The sequence below is a fragment of the Anomaloglossus baeobatrachus genome, chromosome 1, assembly GCF_048569485.1.
Source record: "Anomaloglossus baeobatrachus isolate aAnoBae1 chromosome 1, aAnoBae1.hap1, whole genome shotgun sequence".
NCBI classification, from domain to species: domain Eukaryota; kingdom Metazoa; phylum Chordata; class Amphibia; order Anura; family Aromobatidae; genus Anomaloglossus; species Anomaloglossus baeobatrachus.
The window spans coordinates 652,609,134-652,629,283 of NC_134353.1; the positions used below are offsets into that span (position 1 = coordinate 652,609,134).

The window sequence follows — 20,150 nt, forward strand, 5'->3', positions numbered from 1 at the left end:
TAATCCTGACTCTGGCCGATGGTCTGGAGTATAATGCCATTATCTTGCTCACAAAGTTCGGGCCTATACCAATCTGCTTTAATGCTGAGTTCATGAATCCCCAATGTACTCGGTCGAAAGCCTTTTCTGCGTCTATTGAAAGAAGCCCTAGGGGCTCTCCTCTCGACGTCACTCTGGCTATTAGGTGTATTGTCTTGTTCACATTGTCTCGGGCCACCCTACCCTGCACGAACCCAACCTGATCTGTGTGTATTATGGATGGCAATAGAGTCGCCAACCGGTTGGCCAATACTTTCGAAGACTTTTACGTCAATATTTATTAGTGAGATCGGGCGGTAGTTGACCACCAGTGTTTGATCTTTTCCGGGTTTAGGTAAGACCGTGATATGGGCTTCTAGTGATTGTGGAGTAAATGGGGACGACTCGGATACTGAGTTATATACTTTTGTGAGGAATGGAGTAATTTGAGTTTTGAAAAGTTTATAAAACGCGGGGGAGAACCCGTCTGGTCCCGGGCTTTTGCCGCTTGGAGAGTCTTCTATTGCCCTGGCCACCTCCCCCTCTCCAAATGCCGCGTCCAAACCCCTGGCGTCTTCCTGGTCTAATGTGGGTAGGGCTGCCTCCCGTCTTACCCCGAATATTGTATAGATCTGTATAATATTCTTTAAAATGGTTTAAGATTTTTATGGGGTCTTGCGTGTCTATGTTTCCCTGGGTCTTTAGTAACATGCAAGGCTTGGTTACGCGGGTGTAATTGGCGCGAGAGTTGTCGCCCGCTTTTGTCTGAATGGCTGTATAGTAGTCTTTTAAATTGATTGTGGAACCTAAGAAGCCTACAATCCAAAAGCTTCTTTAATTTATCTCTTGCTGTTGTGAGGTTGGCTAGTACATCCGGGGAGGGATTAGATTTGTGTGTTGTCTCTAGTGTAGTGATCTTTTGGAGAAGCTGGGCTACCTCCTGGGCTCTCTCTTTTTTGATCCGTGTCCCATGCTTTATTAGGGTCCCCCTTATAACACATTTAAATGCCTCCCACTGAAACGGTAGGGGTGTGGAGTCCACTGCGTGGGTGGCTATGAAGAATTCTATAGACTCCCTCAAGTCTGTTACACATTGTTCGTCTCTCAATAAGGAGTCGTTAAGCCTCCACGTCCATGCTCGGTTTGGATAATCCGGCGGAGAAATTTCCAAGAATACTGGGGCATGATCAGACCAGACCACATTCCCTATGGTAGCAATCGGGTGCCACGAAAGAACTCTCTGGCTGACCAGGATAAAATCGATGCGACTGTAAGTCTGGTGGGGATTGGAGAAAAATGTATAGTCCCTGTCTGTGGGGTGCATAATTCTCCAAGCATCAACCAAGTGGAGATTGGCTAACTCACGTTTCAGGGCATTCAGTCGTCTCAGAGGTATGGCGCTCCTCCCTGTCGACACGTCCATTGTGGGATTTAAAGCAAAGTTAAAGTCGCCTCCTAGCAGCACCTCCCCCTCAGCGAATTCTGATAGAACCTTTAAAAAAGAGCGGCATGCGTTAGTTTGGTTAATATTTGGTCCGTACCAACCTGCAATTGTATAAACCACAGAGCCTATTTTGATTTTTAGCAGTGCGTATCTGCCTGCCTCATCTGTCTTGGAGTCCAAAATCGTGTGAACCAGGTTTTTGTGTATTGCGATTGAGACCCCTTTAGATCTTGATTCATTGTTCGTGCTGTGGTACCAATGTGTAAAGTATCTATTGTGTAGATTTGGTATATGGTCCGTTTTAAAGTGCGTTTCCTGAATGATAAGAATCTGGGTTCTTTGTTTGTGCATCTCGTATAGGATATGTGACCTCTTTTGGGGCACATTGAATCCCCTAACATTTAGTGAGCCTATTTTGAGCCCCGGCATTCTGTCCCAGTGCAGCGCTACCTCCTAAGGGAAAGAACACTGCGGGCAGTAGGGGGTTTGACGATGGGAGGGGGGGGGGGGGTGAAAGACGTATAGAGGTGTAAGTGGAGAAGAAACTAAAATTCCTTTAGGAGGAAGAAGAATGAAAAAGGAAAAAGAGAAAGACGAAGAAGTCAAGGGTTCAGTACCACAAGCTGACCTTTATCTCCCTAACTCTCCTCCAAGGGTGTGTGAGGAGGGAAGGGGGAAAAAACAAAATTAGATAACTTTAAGTTCTCCCCCCTCTTACCCTCGACAACCAGAGAAAAGGGTAACAATATTTAACTAATCCTCGCAACGTGAGGATTGGTACCCTCTATGGGGGTTGTCCTTTCCAAGGGAAGGGGAGAGCCTCCCCCCGAGCCAAGAATTTTCAAGACATGTAAACTTAACGGTATATTGTTGCAAACGTTTCAACAAATGCCCTATAAATGTGCCAATGCTGTGTAACGGTACCGGGTTCTTTCTGTTATGCTTTCTGTGTGGGCCTCATTTCGGTACATATACTTATATACATCTTCCGTTAGGAGGAGACAGTGACCCCGCCCCACTTGCCCTTTCCCTCCCCCGTGTTATTCTCGAGTATTGATCTAGGGTGACTGGTCACCGTGGGTCCGTTCTCCGAGGTAACTACCTCCAAACCTTAGCAGGTATTCAAATCTAAGTTGACTCAGGACGCACGTGACCGGCCCCCGTAGCCCGACCATCAGCAGGACATTTTTACATTATAACTGTATTAAAGTCCAACCACTCAGAACCTTGGTCATTACTGCTCCATTTCTTCTCGTCTCGGTCTTCTCCTTGGTTCTCTGCGCCGTTGAGGTTGCGGGCGATTTGGACCATTCTCCTGTAGTCTTGATGGTAGCTCCGGCCACTCCGTTATCTGGACCTGCAGAAGATTCAACGCTGCCGTAAAGTCCTGGAGGCCTCTGGGATGAGTAAGCATGTGTATCCGGCCCTCTCGATGTACTCTCAGACGGAAGGGGAAGCCCCATGTGTAGGGTATGTTACGCTATCTCAGGATATCTAGTAAGGGCATCAAGGCTTTTCTTTTCTGTAGGGTCCATCTCGACAAATCCGTGAGAATCTGCAAGCGGGATCCCTGGAAGCAAATATCTCCCGCCGCCCGGGCTTGTGTCATTATTGAGTCTTTCACTTGGTATCTGTGGACCCTGCAGATTACATCCCGTGGGTAGTTTGGGTCCACAGGTTTAGGGCCCAAGGCTCTATGGGCTCTATCCAGTTCCAGATGGGAATCTCTGGGGGAGCCGAGCAAGGGGTTAAATATTTATTGAAGTGTTGTATGCAGCTCGCCTGGGGGCACAGATTCTGGGAGCCCTCTAATTCTTATATTGTTTCTTCTTCCTCTGTTCTCGGCATCATCTATCATATCTGCCAGGTAGTGAAATTGAAAAGAGTGATCAGACATGTCCTCTTTTTGTGTTGTGATTTGGGCAGACAATGTGGTTGTGGTTGCCTCGACGGCTGTTACTCTTGCATCCAAGTGCTGGACCTCATCTTTCAACACTGTCAATTCAGCTTTATAGGATTTCTCTAATCTTTCCACATACTGCTCCATGTCCTGTTTAGTTGGGATGTTCCTAATATGGGCAGCAAGGCTTTGAATATCCATGGCCAGCGTGAGTCCCCCTTGAAAACCCCCATTGTTGTCTGTGTCAGTCTCTGTGCTTTGGCATTGAGATGTGAGCTCACTACTTGGTGCTGTACTGGTGTTTAGCATTGTTGTGCCTGCAGACTTCTGCCCCACCTCATAGTGAGCTTCTGTGTTAGGTAATTTGAGATGCAATAGGGAACTTTGCTGCAAGGAGCTGTGTGTTCTGATAGCTGCTCCACCATTCCCCCCCTCCCCCATCAGGAACGTGCTCCTGGTGGTTATCTCCTACTCTGAATTGATCCCTGTCTGGCATGTGCCTGCTGCATTGTTATTTAGAGTCAGTGTTTGTGGCCGCTCCGTCTGCCCCCTGCTGCTGCTGCACAGCTTGGTCGGCTCCTGTATCTCCCCTGACAGGGACTCACATTCATTTGGTGACCATGACGCTGCAACCTGTGCTGTTCCTGAGCTCACTGCGCCATCTTGCTTCCACATGGACGCTGACTCACCGCCCGCTGGGGTTTCCTACATCTCTGGAGTCACTCGGTCAGAGGTATGTGGAGCTGTGCTGGGTGTCACTTCTGCCGCCTGTCGGTTCACAGCACTCCTCAGAGATATGCGCTGATGGGTGGTTGCTGTGTCCACTGCTCTGTCCTCCATGACTGCTTGCCTGGGGCCTGTGAGATACCGAGTTATGCCTCCAGTTACTGTTGCAGACTGTCTCACAAGTGCTGCCTTCGGTCCCCGTTTCTTCTTGATTCCCATGGGCCGGTTTTGGGCTGGTTTGCTGCTCTGTTTCACTGTTAGTTCTTGGCTCGGGCCAGGAGCTGTGCTTACACACATCTTGTCTCCTCCATGGCCAGGCCACGCCCCTACGTCAACTTTTTATAAAAAAGAAAAAAAAAAAAAAAAGTTTAGTTGACTTATAAAAGATTCAAATTAAGTAATGAATAAGGCATAAGCAAATAAAATGACTAATAGAACCATTTTTACTCTAAATAATACCAAGTACGTATATTAATATACTCATGCTGAAATGTGTCTGCAGAATTTTATTGTATGTAATTTTGTTTTTAGGCCAGATCTACGTGATTTAGGGTTGACCTTCATTGTGGATTTGCGAGACTGCACTTCTGACTCTGAGACTTTCCTTCAAGTGCTTCATGAAACCAAGGTAAAGTTAGTGTAAATAAGCATCTGCAGGCAGCGTGGACCAAATGTTTTTAGTATGATGTAAGAATATATTTCTGTATCATGCTAATGCTGCCCTGTGTAATGTAATATATTCTATTTCTCAGGACTCCTTACATGATTGTGTAAAGTGCACTTTAGTATTATGTGATCGAGAAAACCCTGCTCCAGTACAGAGCGATCTTATTGATGCACAGGTAATATTATCCCATCCTTACATTCTGTATGAATAAATAATTAAACCTGAGGTAGAGGTGATATATTTTAATAGAAAATATAGCATTTACCCTCAAACGCCATATTAAATCAGGTTTTACCTATGTAAGATGACAAGCTGGGTTTTCATTGGTACTATTTTTTTTTTTCTATACAATTATTTTTTAGCACTTTTTATTCCAATTTTTTATGTCAGCATAATGAAAAAGCTACATTTTTGCATGTTTTTTCTTTTAATGGTGTTCAATGTATGAGTTAAGGTTTTTTATAGCTTGGGACGTTCCAGATGCAGCAATACCAAACGTGTGCTTTTTGTGTTTATATTAGTTTTTACATAAAACAGCATTTTTAAAAGCAAAATGTATTTTTTTATTTTTTCATACTTGATTTTGACTTTTTTTTTACAATTTTTTTCTTTCTTTATTCATCCCCGAATTGGCCCCATACAGTAATATTGTGTTACAATTGGCACTATATGGTATTTCTGGCCCCCACTTTGTAACAATGTCCACCATCCTCTAAAATTTCTCCGATCCTTGCCTGCACATTGTAATAATATCCAACGTCCTCTAATAATGTTCCCTATCATTACGCTTTTCACATACACATTAAAAAAAAAATAAAACTTTTCTTCTTACCTGCCCCAGTGACATGGCGAATAGTGTCCCCTTCCTGCCCCACAGCCAGGGCAGGAGGGCTGCTCAATGCACAGATGTTGTGCGCCGCCCACTGTAGGAATGCTGAAGTCAGCTGCCAGACTCTGATAGGCCAGTGGCTTGTATAACTAATAAGTATTGCAGTGAGGGGAGCTGGTGGTTCTCTGTAAAGCAATACATTGCCATTAAATATGCGCCCGACGAAACACACTTAGCTGAAGAAAGTACTGGAGTTGGCTGGCCCACTTCCTCCCTGGTCTGGGTCGCGATTATCTCAGGAGCTCACATGTTCATAATTTGATAAGAATTGAAGGACAAAGTCCTGAACAAATTCTCTACCATTCAGCATCCAATAGGAGAATAGATTTTATACCTGTTGATGGAACAAAATCATCCTGTAGAGGAATAAGGAAGTCTATTCTTCTTGAGATAATGCATGGAATAGATGAGTACGAGGGACTGCTGGTAAGTCTTTGGATTTACCCAGAAAGAAACGAGATAGGATGATGAAACTTTACATTTATTTCACATACTCTCCACTGATGTCAACACACTTCTTACATCGGTATTACAAGTTCTGTAAACCTAGCAAAAAAGAAGGATTTCGGTTGTGCCTCAAACCAGGCATCTGTAGCAGCCATGGCATAGTAATGGTGTGAAATTTGGTACCCTTGAGGTGTTTCTTCAGGTTTGGAAACAGATGATAGTCGGAGAGAGCTAGATCTGGTGAATAAGGTGGTCAACCAGCTCAGCTGGAAGCCCACCTCTGCCAGTTTTGCCGTGGTCGCTTGTGCAGTGTGAGCGGAGGCGTTGTCTTGCAGGAACAAGATTCCTTTGGACAGCTTGCTGCGCCTTTTGGCCTTCAGAGCTGCCTTAAGTTGGTCCAAAAGTTCAATGTAACACCTTGCATAGATGGTGGAACCCTTTTGAAGGTAGTTCACTAGCAGCACGCCCTCCTTATCCCAGAACACAGACGACATAACCTTAGTGGCTGATTTTTGCACCCTGAACTTCTTTGGATGAGGAGAAGCACTGTGCCTCCACTCTTGACTGCTCCTTGTTTTCAGGGTCATACAAATAAATCCAGGTCTCATCCATAGTGACCAGTCGATACAGGAAGTTCTTATCAGTCCGGAAAAACTGACAAATGGACTGGGAAGTTTTCACTTGCATGCTTCTCTGATCTGTTGTCAAACATTTAGGGACCCACTTTGCAGATAGCTTCATTATGTCCAAATGTTCATGGATAATGACACAAACATGTTCACGGGAAATCCCCATGATGTCCGCTATTGTTTTAGCGGAAATTCGTCGATTCTCCAGTATAAGGTTGTGCACAGCATCGACGATCTCCGGAATAACAACCACTCTCAGTCGTCCAGGACGTTCCTCATCATTGGTGCTGAAGTGGTCCGTTTTAAATTTGGCAACAAAGTTCTTAACTGTGGAATATGAAGGGCATTGATCCCCCAATGTCTGCGACATATCACCATGAATATCCTTCTCTGACATTCGTAGCTGAAACAAGAATTTTATCACTCTGCTCTCAGTTGCTGTGAATATCACATTAGAATCCGCCATTTTGTTTTCCCGCTTGCGTAGAACACTGTTGCCATAAGCAGCAAACACAAAATTTTGAAAACATATATTAGACACACAAGGCTTTCATGTGATGTAACATTCGTTACCATAGAAACAAAAAAAGATCAGAAAGCCAAAGACTTATCAGCAGCCCCTCCTATTAGCCTTATTGCCATTGAATTGCCTATGGTGAGATGTGTCACAAAATACACGTAAGGTAGCTAAAAAGGAATCTGGAAAACCTTAGCTCCAATATTTACACATTTGTGACAACATATCCAAACTATAATTAGCCTGTTTCTCCAAATCAGTGCTCGGTGAGTAATGCCGTGTTCATATAGCGGTAATCAACTCTTTCATGTAAATTCTATTTGTAATCTGTAAATTGATGTACACAAGGTGCCTAGACGTTTATATGTAAAGTCTTCTCATAATCCAACACAAAGAATGGCATTGATGGGATTCAGTTGACAAGCACACACATTCTTCATTAGTCTTTCTGTATCCTAGAACATTTTCCTGGACCATGCAGCAATAACTTAAGTGTGAATATGGAAACTTTCCCCTAGAACGGAAAGTCTGCACTTTCATTTATATGTCAACATTTGGTTTGACTCAGACAGAAAATATATAATTCAGAGCAGGCCGAAAAATGAAATACTATTCATTGTAAACCACCGTCATGAAAATTAATTTTCTGTATCTTGTCTGTGATGATTTTATCATAGTTGTGCACTTTGTGTCCTATAGATTGTAGAAACGTCAGAGCTAACAAAGTATGTTGAAGCCGAAGAACTGCCAGAGAGTCTTGGGGGAGAAAGGCCATACGTACACAATGAGTGTGTGAGGAGCCAGCGGGTGAGATGAAAAGCTATGTGTGTGTTTTAGGCTCATTATGGTCAATGCATCATCAACAAGGCTGTATATGAAACTGTCATTACCAGAGTACACAGTAAACATACATCACATATCTGTAAAGCCCTCCAGTCGTGGATTAATCCTTATTTATGAAAGTCTTAGTCAAAACCAGATGGTTTGTAAGAGACAAAACTTAACAAAACAGGCACATCTGGCCTGATGGGATCTTTCAGTCTGTTAGATGTCCACATCAATACACTCTGTTCATTCTAAGGAAATTGTTCTTGTAGTTTTATATGTAATGGCACTAACAATACACCATTTCTTATTTGTTCCTCCTAAGTAGTTATAAATATTCAATAGTTTTTGGATGCAGTTTTATTTGATTAATTAGTGCTGTCAAACTAATGAAAGTTTGGACCATATTATTGACCATGTAGATTAGAAAGTATTGCCTAGAAACGACAGAAAGAGAGAAATGAAAAAGATCCCTCTCTCTAAATACATCAAGACCACTTAATCCTAAGTATCACTATCTTAGGCCTCTTTCACACGTTCGTGAAAAACCACGCACATTTTTCATGGACGTGTCAGAGGTGCGTTTTGCACTCCGTGAGCCGTGTTTATGGCCTACGTGTGTTCACGTATAACACACGGAGAACGGGAACTTTCTGCTCACCTGTCCCTGGCGTCGCTGTACGTGGTGCTGATCTTCGGTCTCCGGTCCTGCCGACTCCCCGCTGCTGCTGCTTCCGGCCGCAGTGAAGTGAATATTCAATTAGCATAATGAGCGGCGGTCGGAAGCAAGTGACAGCAGCGGCAGAGACCGGAGGGCTGGAGAAGGTGAGTAAAGGTTTGTTTTTATTTTCTCAAACGCGTGTGTTTTCTCCGGCGCGTGTCACACGGAACACCTCCGTGTGGTCCATTTGCGTTCCATGTGACACCCGTGATGCCGGAGAAAAACGGACATGTTGACGTGTGGAGCACACGGACACACGTATGCTCCACACATACACACTGTCCATGGCAGAATACGCACGTGAGCGCAGACCCATTGATTTTAATGGGTCTACGTGTGCCCGTATCTCCGGTACGTGAGGAAAAGGACCAAACACGTACCGGAGACAAGGACGTGTGAAAGAGGCCTTACAGATAATTGAGCCTTAGTGTATATAAAGTATATGAGTAATATCCCATTTTCTGGCCATCATAAGATGTGTGTAATGCATTTTTTCATATATGCCAATGGATTCCCACTCTGTAGGTTTCATTTCTAATTGTCAGTTTTCCATTAGCTCAAGTTCAGAAGAAGCTAGATGCTGTAATGTCTCTCATTCACATCACATGGAGGACATTAGACATACAGCAGTACAAGCTCTTAAAGGGAACCTGTCAGGTCATTGTTTTATTTTTTGTTTTGTTTTTTTTGTTTTTTTTTTTCTTTAAATGTTTTTATTAATTTTAACACAAAGTAATATGAATATAACCAGACTTGTTATGAAAATATACATTGTTGATTTTAGTAAACAACTCACATGTCAATATTCTAGGTTATAGAATATTACTTTTAAATTTAACCACTACATACTAAACTACTATAACAATAAAATACATCAACTTTTATTCTGTCTTCTTTACTCATTGGAGTGGAAATCACCAAATCACAACATATCGATCAATCATAACCACAAGGATATTTTAGAAACATAAATTATTAAATATATAACTGGGATAGGGAAAAAAAAAACAAAACAAAAAAAACCAACAAAAAACAGGTTTAAATAGAGTTGTTTATCATTAGGTTATTCCATCTTTCCCAAATTTTTTGGTATTTTGGGTATCGATTATTAAAGGTGGCGAAACTTCTCTCATAATTATTATGAAGCATTATCGTGTCTTTAATTTCTATAATAGATGGTATATCTGTCTTTTTCCATTTGGCCGCTATATGAATTTTGACAATTAAAAAAATGTGAATAATTAGGTATTTGTCTTTGGTAATGCTATCTAAATCTAATGAAAGAAGAGCCATTTGAGGTGTAATAGTGATACTATTTCCAAGAATTTGATTTATTAAAAGGTTAACCTCCCCCCAAAGACATCTCAATTTAGGACAAGACCAAAATATGTGAAGAATATCTTCCTTTAAATTACATCCTCTCCAGCATAAATGGGAATTATTACGTGAAAAGAGCGATAGCTTATGAGGAGTAAAGTACCACCTAGAAAGCAATTTATAATAAGCTTCATGAAGTGTTAAACATATATTAGAGGAGTATGTATCTCTAATACACCTATTCCACTTTTCCAAGGAAAAGGTGTTTTTTAACTCTTTTTCCCATTTTATCATAAATGGCATTTTTTCAAAGAGAATGTCTCTGTTGAATATTTCATATATACATCTAGTTTGCCAAATAATATTTTCTTTGTCGCTCCATTGGGAGACCCAGACAATTGGGTGTATAGCTTCTGCCTCCGGAGGCCACACAAAGTATTACACTTTAAAAAGTGTAACCCCTCCCCTCTGCCTATACACTCTCCCGTGCATCACGGGCCCATCAGTTTTTATGCTTTGTGTTGAAGGAGGCACACATTCACGCAAGCTCCACATTTTAGTCAGCAGCAGCTGCTGACTTTATCGGATGGAAGAAAAGAGGGCCCCAGGGCCCCCGGCATGCTCCCTTCTCACCCCACTATGGTCGGCGGTGCTGTTAAGGTTGAGGTACCCATTGCGGGTACAAAGGCTGGAGCCACATGCCGTTATCCTTCCCCATCCCTTAGTGGCTCTGGGAGAAGTGGGATCCTAACCGGTCACCATGCACTGGGACCGGGCTCCCTCCGCAGCCCCTGAGGGAATCTGACGGACAGGAGACCGGGTATCATCAGGGACAGGCCCTGCTTCTCAGAGGTACTCTGTGTCCCCTTGGGGACGGCGCATAGAGCGCCTGTGTAACAGACGCTGCAGCGGCTGCTGTGTGTTTTGTGTCGCCGGGACTACCGCGCCGACCGCGCCTGTTTGCCGGCCACGCTACTAAATTTAGTCCCCGGCTTCTGCGGCCTAGTACCGCATACTCCCGCCCCCGGGCCTGCCAGTCAGGGGTAAGGGCGGGACGCTAGACTGGACGTCAGCGGTGAGGGCTGGAGCATACTTTGGTATCCTCCTCCCTCCTCACTGAGCACTGTGGGGCACCAGATTCCCGCACTTTCTGAGGCACGCCCACGGCTCCCTCCTCCTCTGAGAACGCTGGCAGCCATTGTTATCACACTGCTGCCGGTGGAGAACTTCAGACCGAGCTCCAACAGCTCTGGGAGGCCCAGGCAGGGAATCTGGTGGACACACAACCGCTGAGGGCGGTCGGTAAGCCGCACCAGTTACCAGGTGCTGGCCCCCCTGGGTGCCGAAGTGTATATATATATATATCCATATTGTGTATACATTTGCTCTGTTCGGCCGCATTATTTGCTTTGGCTATATACCCTCACTGATTGCTCTAAGAGGAGACAACAGCATGTCGTCCGCAAAAAGCAAGGGTGCCAAGGCACAGGCTTATTTTGCAACTTGTACCTCTTGTGCGGCTATGTTACCTGCAGGTTCCACCTACCCTCATTGTGTGCAATGCTCGGCCCCTGTGACACTCACTCAGCCGGAGCCTCAGGCACTGGTGGGACCCTCGGCCCAGGTAGAACCACCGGCTGCCACTGTCCAGGTGGCAGGGACAGAGTTTGCAGTGTTGGCTGAGAAACTTTCTGAGTCACTTTCACAATCCATGGCTCAGTCTATGGACAGATGGTCTGCTAAGATACTAGAAGCTTTGCAGTCCAGACCGGTAACACAGGCCCCGGGCACTGTTGAATCATTGCCCCCAGGCCCCCCTCGGTCGGCGCAGCAAACTGCTCCTGGGGTGACTCCTAGGTCCCACGGTGAGGACTCCGACACGGACCGCAGTCCCAGACCGGCTAAGCGGGCTCGCTGGGAACTTCCCTCGACTTCATCACACTGCTCAGGGTCTCAGCATGAGGACTCTCTGGAGGATGAAGCGGAGGTGGCAGATCAGGACTCTGATCCTGACGTTGCTCTCAATCTTGATACACCCGAAGGGGACGCCATAGTAAATGACCTTATAGCATCCATCAACCAGGTGCTAGAACTTTCTCCTCCAACTCCACCGATAGAGGAGTCAGCTTCACAGCAGGAGAAACACCAATTTAGGTTTCCCAAACGTACACGGAGTGCGTTTTTCGATCACTCCAACTTCAGAGATGCGGTCCAGAAGCACCGAGCATTTCCGGACAAGCACTTTACTAAGCTCCTTAATGACACACGTTACCCCTTCCCCACTGACGTAGTTAAGGGTTGGGCTCAGTGTCCCAAGGTGGATCCTCCAGTCTCTAGACTGGCGGCTAGATCCATAGTAGCAGTGGCAGATGGTTCATCGCTCAAGGATGCCACTGACAGGCAAATAGAGCTCCTGATGAAATCCATCTATGAAGCCATAGGCGCGTCTTTTGCTCCGGCATTCGCAGCCGTATGGGCACTCCAAGCTATCTCAGCTTGTCTGTCTGAGATTAATACAGTCACACGTGCCTCTACTCCGCAGGTTGTGTCTTTAACCTCTCAGGCGTCGGCTTTTTCGTCCTACGCCATGAACGCCGTCCTGGACTCTGCGAGCCGTACAGCGTTAGCATCCGCCAATTCAGTGGCAGTCCGCAGGGCCATGTGGCTACGCGAATGGAAGGCAGACTCTGCTTCCAAGAAGTTCTTAACCGGTTTGCCATTTTCTGGCTACCGTCTGTTTGGCGAGCAATTGGATGAAATTATTAAACAATCCAAGGGAAAGGACTCGTTCCTACCCCAGTCCAAACCAAACAGACCTCAGCAACGGAAGATAGGACCGAAACCTCGGTTGTTTCGGCCCTCAGCCAGATCTCAATTCCCCACGTCCAACAGGCCACAGAAGGGCCAGAGGAACGCTGATTCATGGCGGTCTAAGTCACGTCCTAAAAAGACCGCCGGAGGAACCGCCCCCAAGGCGGCCTCCTCATGACTTTCGGCCTCCCCAAACCGCATCCTCGGTCGGTGGCAGGCTCTCCCGCTTTTGCGACGCCTGGTTGCCACATGTCCAAGACCGATGGGTGAGAGACATTCTGTCTCACGGTTACAGGATAGAGCTCAGCTCTCGTCCTCCGACTCGTTTCTTCAGAACATCTCCGCCCCCCGAGCGAGCCGATGCACTTTTTCAGGCGGTGAACACTCTGAAGGCAGAAGGAGTGGTGATCCCTGTTCCCCTTCAAGAATGTGGTCGCGGTTTTTACTCCAACTTGTTTGTGGTGCCAAAAAAGGACGGATCATTCCGTCCCGTTCTGGACCTCAAACTGCTCAACAGACACGTGAAAACCAGACTGTTCTGGATGGAATGTCTCCGCTCCGTCATCGCCTCGATGTCCCAAGGAGACTTCCTAGCATCAATCGACATCAGGGATGCTTATCTCCACGTGCCGATTGCACCAGAGCATCAGCGCTTCCTGCGTTTCGCCATCGGAGACGAACACCTTCAGTTCGTGGCACTGCCTTTCGGCCTGGCGACAGCCCCACGGGTCTTCACCAAGGTCATGGCAACAGTGGTGGCAGTCCTACACTCTCAGGGACACTCGGTGATCCCTTACTTGGACGATCTTCTTGTCAAGGCCCCCTCTCGGGTGGCATGCCAACACAGCCTGAACACTGCTCTGGAGACTCTCCAGAGGTTCGGGTGGATCATCAATTTCCCAAAGTCAAAACTGACACCGACCCAATCGCTGACATATCTCGGGATGGAGTTTCATACTCTCCCAGCGATAGTGAAACTTCCGCTGGACAAGCAGCGTTCACTACGGACAGGGGTGCAATCTCTCCTTCGAGCCCAGTCGCACCCCTTGAGGCGCCTCATGCACTTCCTAGGGAAGATGGTGGCAGCAATGGAGGCAGTTCCATTTGCGCAGTTTAATCTGCGTCCACTTCAATGGGACATTCTCCGCAAATGGGACAGGAAGTCGACGTCCCTCGACAGGAACGTCTCCCTTTCTCGGGCAGCCAAAGCCTCTCTTCAGTGGTGGCTTCTTCCCACTTCTTTGTCGAAGGGAAAATCCTTCCTGCCCCCATCCTGGGCTGTGGTCACGACGGACGCGAGTCTGTCAGGGTGGGGAGCGGTCTTCCTCCACCACAGGGCTCAGGGAACCTGGACTCCGACAGAGTCCTCCCTTCAGATCAATGTTCTGGAGATAAGGGCAGTGTATCTAGCCCTAAAGGCGTTCCAGCTGTGGCTGGAGGGCAGGCAGATCCGAATTCAGTCGGACAACGCCACGGCGGTGGCGTACATCAACCACCAAGGCGGCACACGCAGTCGTCAAGCCTTCCAAGAAGTTCGGCGGATTCTGCTGTAGGTGGAAGCCACAGCCTCCACCATCTCCGCAGTTCACATCCCGGGCGTAGAAAACTGGGAAGCAGACTTTCTCAGTCGCCAGGGCATGGACGCAGGGGAATGGTCTCTTCACCCGGACGTGTTTCAAGAGATCTGTTGCCGCTGGGGAACGCCGGACGTCGACCTAATGGCGTCCCGGCACAACAACAAAGTCCCGGCATTCATGGCACGGTCTCAAGATCACAGAGCTCTGGCGGCAGACGCATTAGTTCAGGATTGGTCGCAGTTTCGACTGCCTTATGTATTTCCTCCTCTGGCACTGCTGCCCAGAGTGTTACGCAAGATCAGGTCCGACTGCCGCCGCGCCATCCTCATCGCCCCAGACTGGCCAAGGAGGTCGTGGTACCCGGATCTGTGGCATCTCACGGTGGGTCAACCGTGGGCACTACCAGACCGACCAGACTTGCTGTCTCAAGGGCCATTTTTCCATCTGAATTCTGCGGCCCTCAACCTGACTGTCTGGCCATTGAGTCCTGGATCCTAGCGTCCTCAGGGTTATCTCAAGAGGTCATTGCCACTATGAGACAGGCCAGGAAACCAACGTCCGCCAAGATCTACCACAGGACGTGGAGGATCTTCTTATCCTGGTGCTCTGATCAGGGTTTTACTCCCTGGCCGTTTGCCTTGCCCACTTTTCTGTCTTTCCTTCAATCCGGAATGGACAAGGGTTTGTCTCTCGGCTCTCTCAAGGGACAAGTATCGGCGCTTTCCGTGTTTTTTCAAAAGCGTCTAGCCAGACTTCCGCAGGTACGCACGTTCCTGCAGGGGGTTTGCCACATAGTCCCACCTTACAAGCGTCCGCTAGAACCCTGGGATCTTAACAGGGTGCTAACGGCTCTTCAGAAACCACCTTTCGAGCCGATGAGGGATGTTTCTCTTTCACGCCTTTCGCAGAAGGTGGTCTTCCTAGTGGCAGTCACATCACTTCGGAGAGTGTCTGAGCTAGCAGCGCTGTCATGCAAAGCCCCCTTCCTGGTGTTTCACCAGGATAAGGTGGTTCTGCGTCCGGTCCCGGAATTTCTCCCTAAGGTGGTATCCCCTTTTCATCTCAATCAGGATATCTCCTTACCTTCTTTTTGTCCTAATCCAGTTCACCAATGTGAAAAGGATTTGCACTTGTTAGATCTCGTGAGAGCACTCAGACTCTACATTTCTCGCACGGCGCCCCTGCGCCATTCTGATGCGCTCTTTGTCCTTGTCGCTGGCCAGCGTAAGGGGTCGCAGGCTTCCAAGTCAACCTTGGCTCGGTGGATCAAGGAACCGATTCTTGAAGCCTACCGTTCGTCTGGGCTTCCGGTTCCTACAGGGCTGAAAGCCCATTCTACCAGAGCCGTAGGTGCGTCCTGGGCATTGCGGCACCAGGCTACGGCTCAGCAGGTGTGTCAGGCGGCTACCTGGTCGAGTCTGCACACTTTCACGAAACACTATCAGGTGCATGCCTATGCTTCGGCAGATGCCAGCCTAGGTAGGCGAGTCCTTCAGGCTGCGGTTGCCCACCTGTAAGAGGGGGCCGTTTTACGGCTCTTTTTATCGAGGTATTCTTTTACCCACCCAGGGACTGCTTTTGGACGTCCCAATTGTCTGGGTCTCCCAATGGAGCGACAAAGAAGAAGGGAATTTTGTTTACTTACCGTAAATTCCTTTTCTTCTAGCTCCTATTGGGAGACCCAGCACCCGCCCCTGTTCCCTTCGGGCTGTTGTTCTTTTGTGTACACATGTTGTTCATGTTGAATTGTTCTTTGGTTCATGGTTTCAGTTCTCCGAACATCCTTCGGATTGAGTTTACCTTAGACCAATTTATAAGTTTCCTCCTTCCTGCTTTGGCACCAAAACTGATGGGCCCGTGATGCATGGGAGGGTGTATAGGCAGAGGGGAGGGGTTACACTTTTTAAAGTGTAATACTTTGTGTGGCCTCCGGAGGCAGAAGCTATACACCCAATTGTCTGGGTCTCCCAATAGGAGCTAGAAGAAAAGGAATTTACGGTAAGTAAACAAAATTCCCTTCATTATTGGCATTACAGATAAGATTACAAGATTGTTCAGTTAATAAATGGTTGTCTTTTAGTAAAGCGGAGATAATTTTTCTGATGGATAAATAGCTGTAGAAATCAATATCTGGTAAATCATGATGTTTTTTAGAATTTGAAAAGAAATAAAATTAGTCCCACAGGTCATTGTTTTGTGCCATACTAACAGTATCCTGAAATATGGCTTGGGTAGCCCTTTCAGGATATGTAACTTTTATTCATGTACGTTACCCCATGTGTTGCTGTAAGGCTTAGAACTGTTAGGGTAAGTTCACACAGTGCGTTTTTCGCGGCGTTTTTGCGCAGTTTTTGGGTGCGTTTTTGCTCAGAAAACTGAATGACTTTGCTTCCCCAGCAAAGTCTATGAGTTTTCATTTTTGCTGTCTGCACACAGCGCTTTTTTTCAGCTGCGTTTTTGTGGTGCCACAAAAACGCAGCATGTCAATTATTCCCTCGTTTTTCACTGCGTTTTTCATCCATTGAGTGCAATGGGATGTTGAAAGACGCAATGAGAAACGCAAATAGCTGCGTTTTGGTGCGTTTCTAAGACCAAAAACGCAGCTATAAACGCAGGAGGTGGGTAGTAAAGTGACATGTACAGTAAGAGGATTCCTTCTGTCAGTAAACACAGAAGCGTGAATCCTCCCAGTACCGTCACCGCCGCGTCCACCTCCAGTCCTGTGCATGTATGCTGCCGTGCGGCGCCATGTTCGGGCAGGAGGTGGAAGCGGCTGCGAAAACAAAAGTGAACAGTAGAAAAAAAAAAAAAGTCATACTCACCTGTCTGCAGGGTCCCGGTGCCATGCCCGCTCCCATCTCCTCCCGGTACCGCCGCTCTAGCTCTGTGCAGACGGCCAGGACACCTCCGATAGATGCAGGACCTGGCGATGGATCACCTGATGCAGTCACCTGACGCATCAGCTGATTGTAAGTATCGCGGTGACTTGCTCGCCTGGCCGGTTTAACCTATCAGCGGATGCGTCAGGAGACTTCATCCCTGATTACCGGCAGCTCCTGCAGCGATCAGACGGGATCAGACTCCTCCAATCGCTCCAGGAGCTGCCGGTAATCAGCACATGAGTATTTTTTTTTTTTTTGCACCGATGCATCTGCTTATTGTATAAACGGCTTTTATACAATCAGCTGATGTGTGATGTGATTCAGGCACTTGATCCTGATACATCATCTGATCGCTTTGCCTTCCAGCAAACCGATCAGATGATATTGGATCCGGATTGGACGGCGCGGGACCCTGACCCAGGATTACTGCGGAGGGGGGTTCTTTATTTCAATAAAGATGGAGTCACTAATTGTGTTGTGTTTTATTTCTAATAAAAATATTTTTCTGTGTGTTGTGGTTTTTTTTTTTTATCTTTACTAGAAATTCATGGTGGCCATGTCTAATATTGGCGTGACACCATGAATTTCGGGCTTAGGGCCAGCTGATAATATACAGCTAGCCCTAACCCCATCATTACCCAGCGAGCCACCCGGCATCAGGGCAGCTGGAAGAGTTGGATACAGCGCCAGAAGATGGCGCTTCTATGAAAGCGCCATTTTCTGGGGTGGCTGCGGGACTGCAATTCACAACGGGGGTGCCCAGAAAGCATGGGCACCCTGCACTGTGGATTCCAATTCCCAGCTGCCTAGTTGTACCCGGCTGGACTCAAAAATTGGGCGAAGCTCACGTCATTTTTTTTTTTAAATTATTTCATGAAATTCATGAAATAATTAAAAAAAAGGGCTTCCCTATATTTTTGGTTCCCAGCCGGGTACAAATAGGCAGCTGGGGGTTGGGGGCAGCCTGTACCTGCCTGCTGTACCTGGCTAGCATATAAAAATATGGCGAAGCCCACGTCATTTTTTTGGGGGGCAAAAAAACTCATGCATTCAGTCCTGGATGGAGGATGCTGAGCCTTGTAGTTCTGCAGCTGCTGTCTGCTCTCCTGCATACACTATTGGATGGAGTATGCTGAGCCTTGTAGTTCTGCTCCCTCTGCCTCTCCCTCCAGCATACAGTCCTGTATGGAGCATGCTGAGCCTTGTAGTTCTGCAGCTGTCTGCTCTATTGCATACACTAGTGGAGAATGAAGAACATATTGAAGAAGGAAATGACATCAGACCTTTTTTTTTTTTTTCCAACAATCTTTAATGGCATTGTTCACTGATAAAAAACGCATAAAGACGCAGTGAGCAAAAACGCAGCAAAAAAAGGCACCAAATCGCGGCAAAACGCGTGCGTTTTTTGCTGCGCTTTTTTGACGCGGGTGCGTTTTTGTGCAGTTTTTGCAGCAAAAAACGCACAAAAACGCAGTGTCAAAAAAACGCAGTGTGTGAACCTAGCCTTATAGTGGCGCGCTGGCTAGTCAAGTGTATGCAAATGCAGAATTAATATTCATCCCTTCCCCGCCCACTCCTCGGTGCAGCGTCAGTGATTGGTGCAGTCAGACTGTCAGTATTACTACATTTGTTAAAGCAAGTGAACCTATTCCTGCAGCTGTGACACCCCTCCCTTAGCAGTAAACCATTAGTGTAGTTGTGTGCCATTATTGTACCAGATCTACTCAGCACAAAAATGATCTGACAGATTTCCTTTAAGAATGACTATACAATGTACTTAGTAGAAGAATACGAAATGAATCGGGACACAAAAGGGAAAAAAATAGTTTCCTGTATATAGACAGATATCCACAATGTATCCTCACTCTCCTGTCTGGTGGCAGATTCTTCTCCTTTCTTTTTCGCTCCTAATTGGGAGACCCAGACAATTGGGTGTATAGCTATTGCCTCCGGAGGCCACACAAAGTATTACACTTAAAAGTGTAAGGCCCCTCCCCTTCTGGCTATACACCCCCAGTGGGATCACTGGCTCACCAGTTTTGTGCTTTGTGCGAAGGAGGAACACATCCACGCATAGCTCCACTGTTTAGTCAGCAGCAGCTGCTGACTATGTCGGATGGAAGAAAAGAGGGCCCATACAGGGCTCCCAGCATGCTCCCTTCTCACCCCACTTCATGTCGGAGGTGTTTGTTAAGGTTGAGGTACCCATTGCGGGTACGGAGGCTGGAGCCCACATGCTGCTTCCTTCCCCATCCCTTTTTACAGGGCTCTGGGTGAAGTGGGATTCTATCGGTCTCCAGGCACTGAGACCGTGCTCCATCCACAGCCCCTGGTATCTGCTGGACATGGAGCGGAGTATCTTCAGGGACATGGCCCTGCTACATGGAGGTACTCTGTGTCCCTGTGGGGACCGCGCAGACACACGGCAGCACTGCTGGGTGTGTTAGTGCGCCAGGGACAGCGGCGCTGTCCGCACTAGTGCCATCGCACACCACAGCGTTGCTGGGTGTGTTAGTGTATTGGGTGACTACTGCGCTAACCGCCGCTGCCATTTTTATTTAAGGCGCCGCTGGGATTTGTGGTGCGCCGGGGACTTCCGCGCCGGCCAGCACTGATATGCCGGCCGCGCTTATTAACTCGAGTCCCCGGCTTCTGGGCCTAGTCTCCCTTCGTTACCGCCCACAGGCCTGACAGTCAGGGTAGGGGCGTGACGCTGCATAGCACAGCAGCGCTGAGAGCTGGAGTATGTTTTGCATACTCCACCCCTCTCACTGTGTGCA

General features: G+C 47.1%; 1 protein-coding gene across 2 annotated transcripts in view; it reads left to right on the plus strand.

Moving 5' to 3' along the window:
- Nucleotides 1–20,150, plus strand: part of ARHGEF40 (Rho guanine nucleotide exchange factor 40) — a 224,019-nt gene that overhangs the window by 81,790 nt on the left and 122,079 nt on the right. For both annotated transcript variants that reach the window (XM_075319935.1, XM_075319934.1), the window contains exons 6-8: nt 4,620–4,716; nt 4,841–4,930; nt 7,937–8,044. In XM_075319935.1, the coding sequence (XP_075176050.1) occupies nt 4,620–4,716; nt 4,841–4,930; nt 7,937–8,044 (295 nt within the window). The remainder of the gene's footprint in view (nt 1–4,619; nt 4,717–4,840; nt 4,931–7,936; nt 8,045–20,150) is intronic.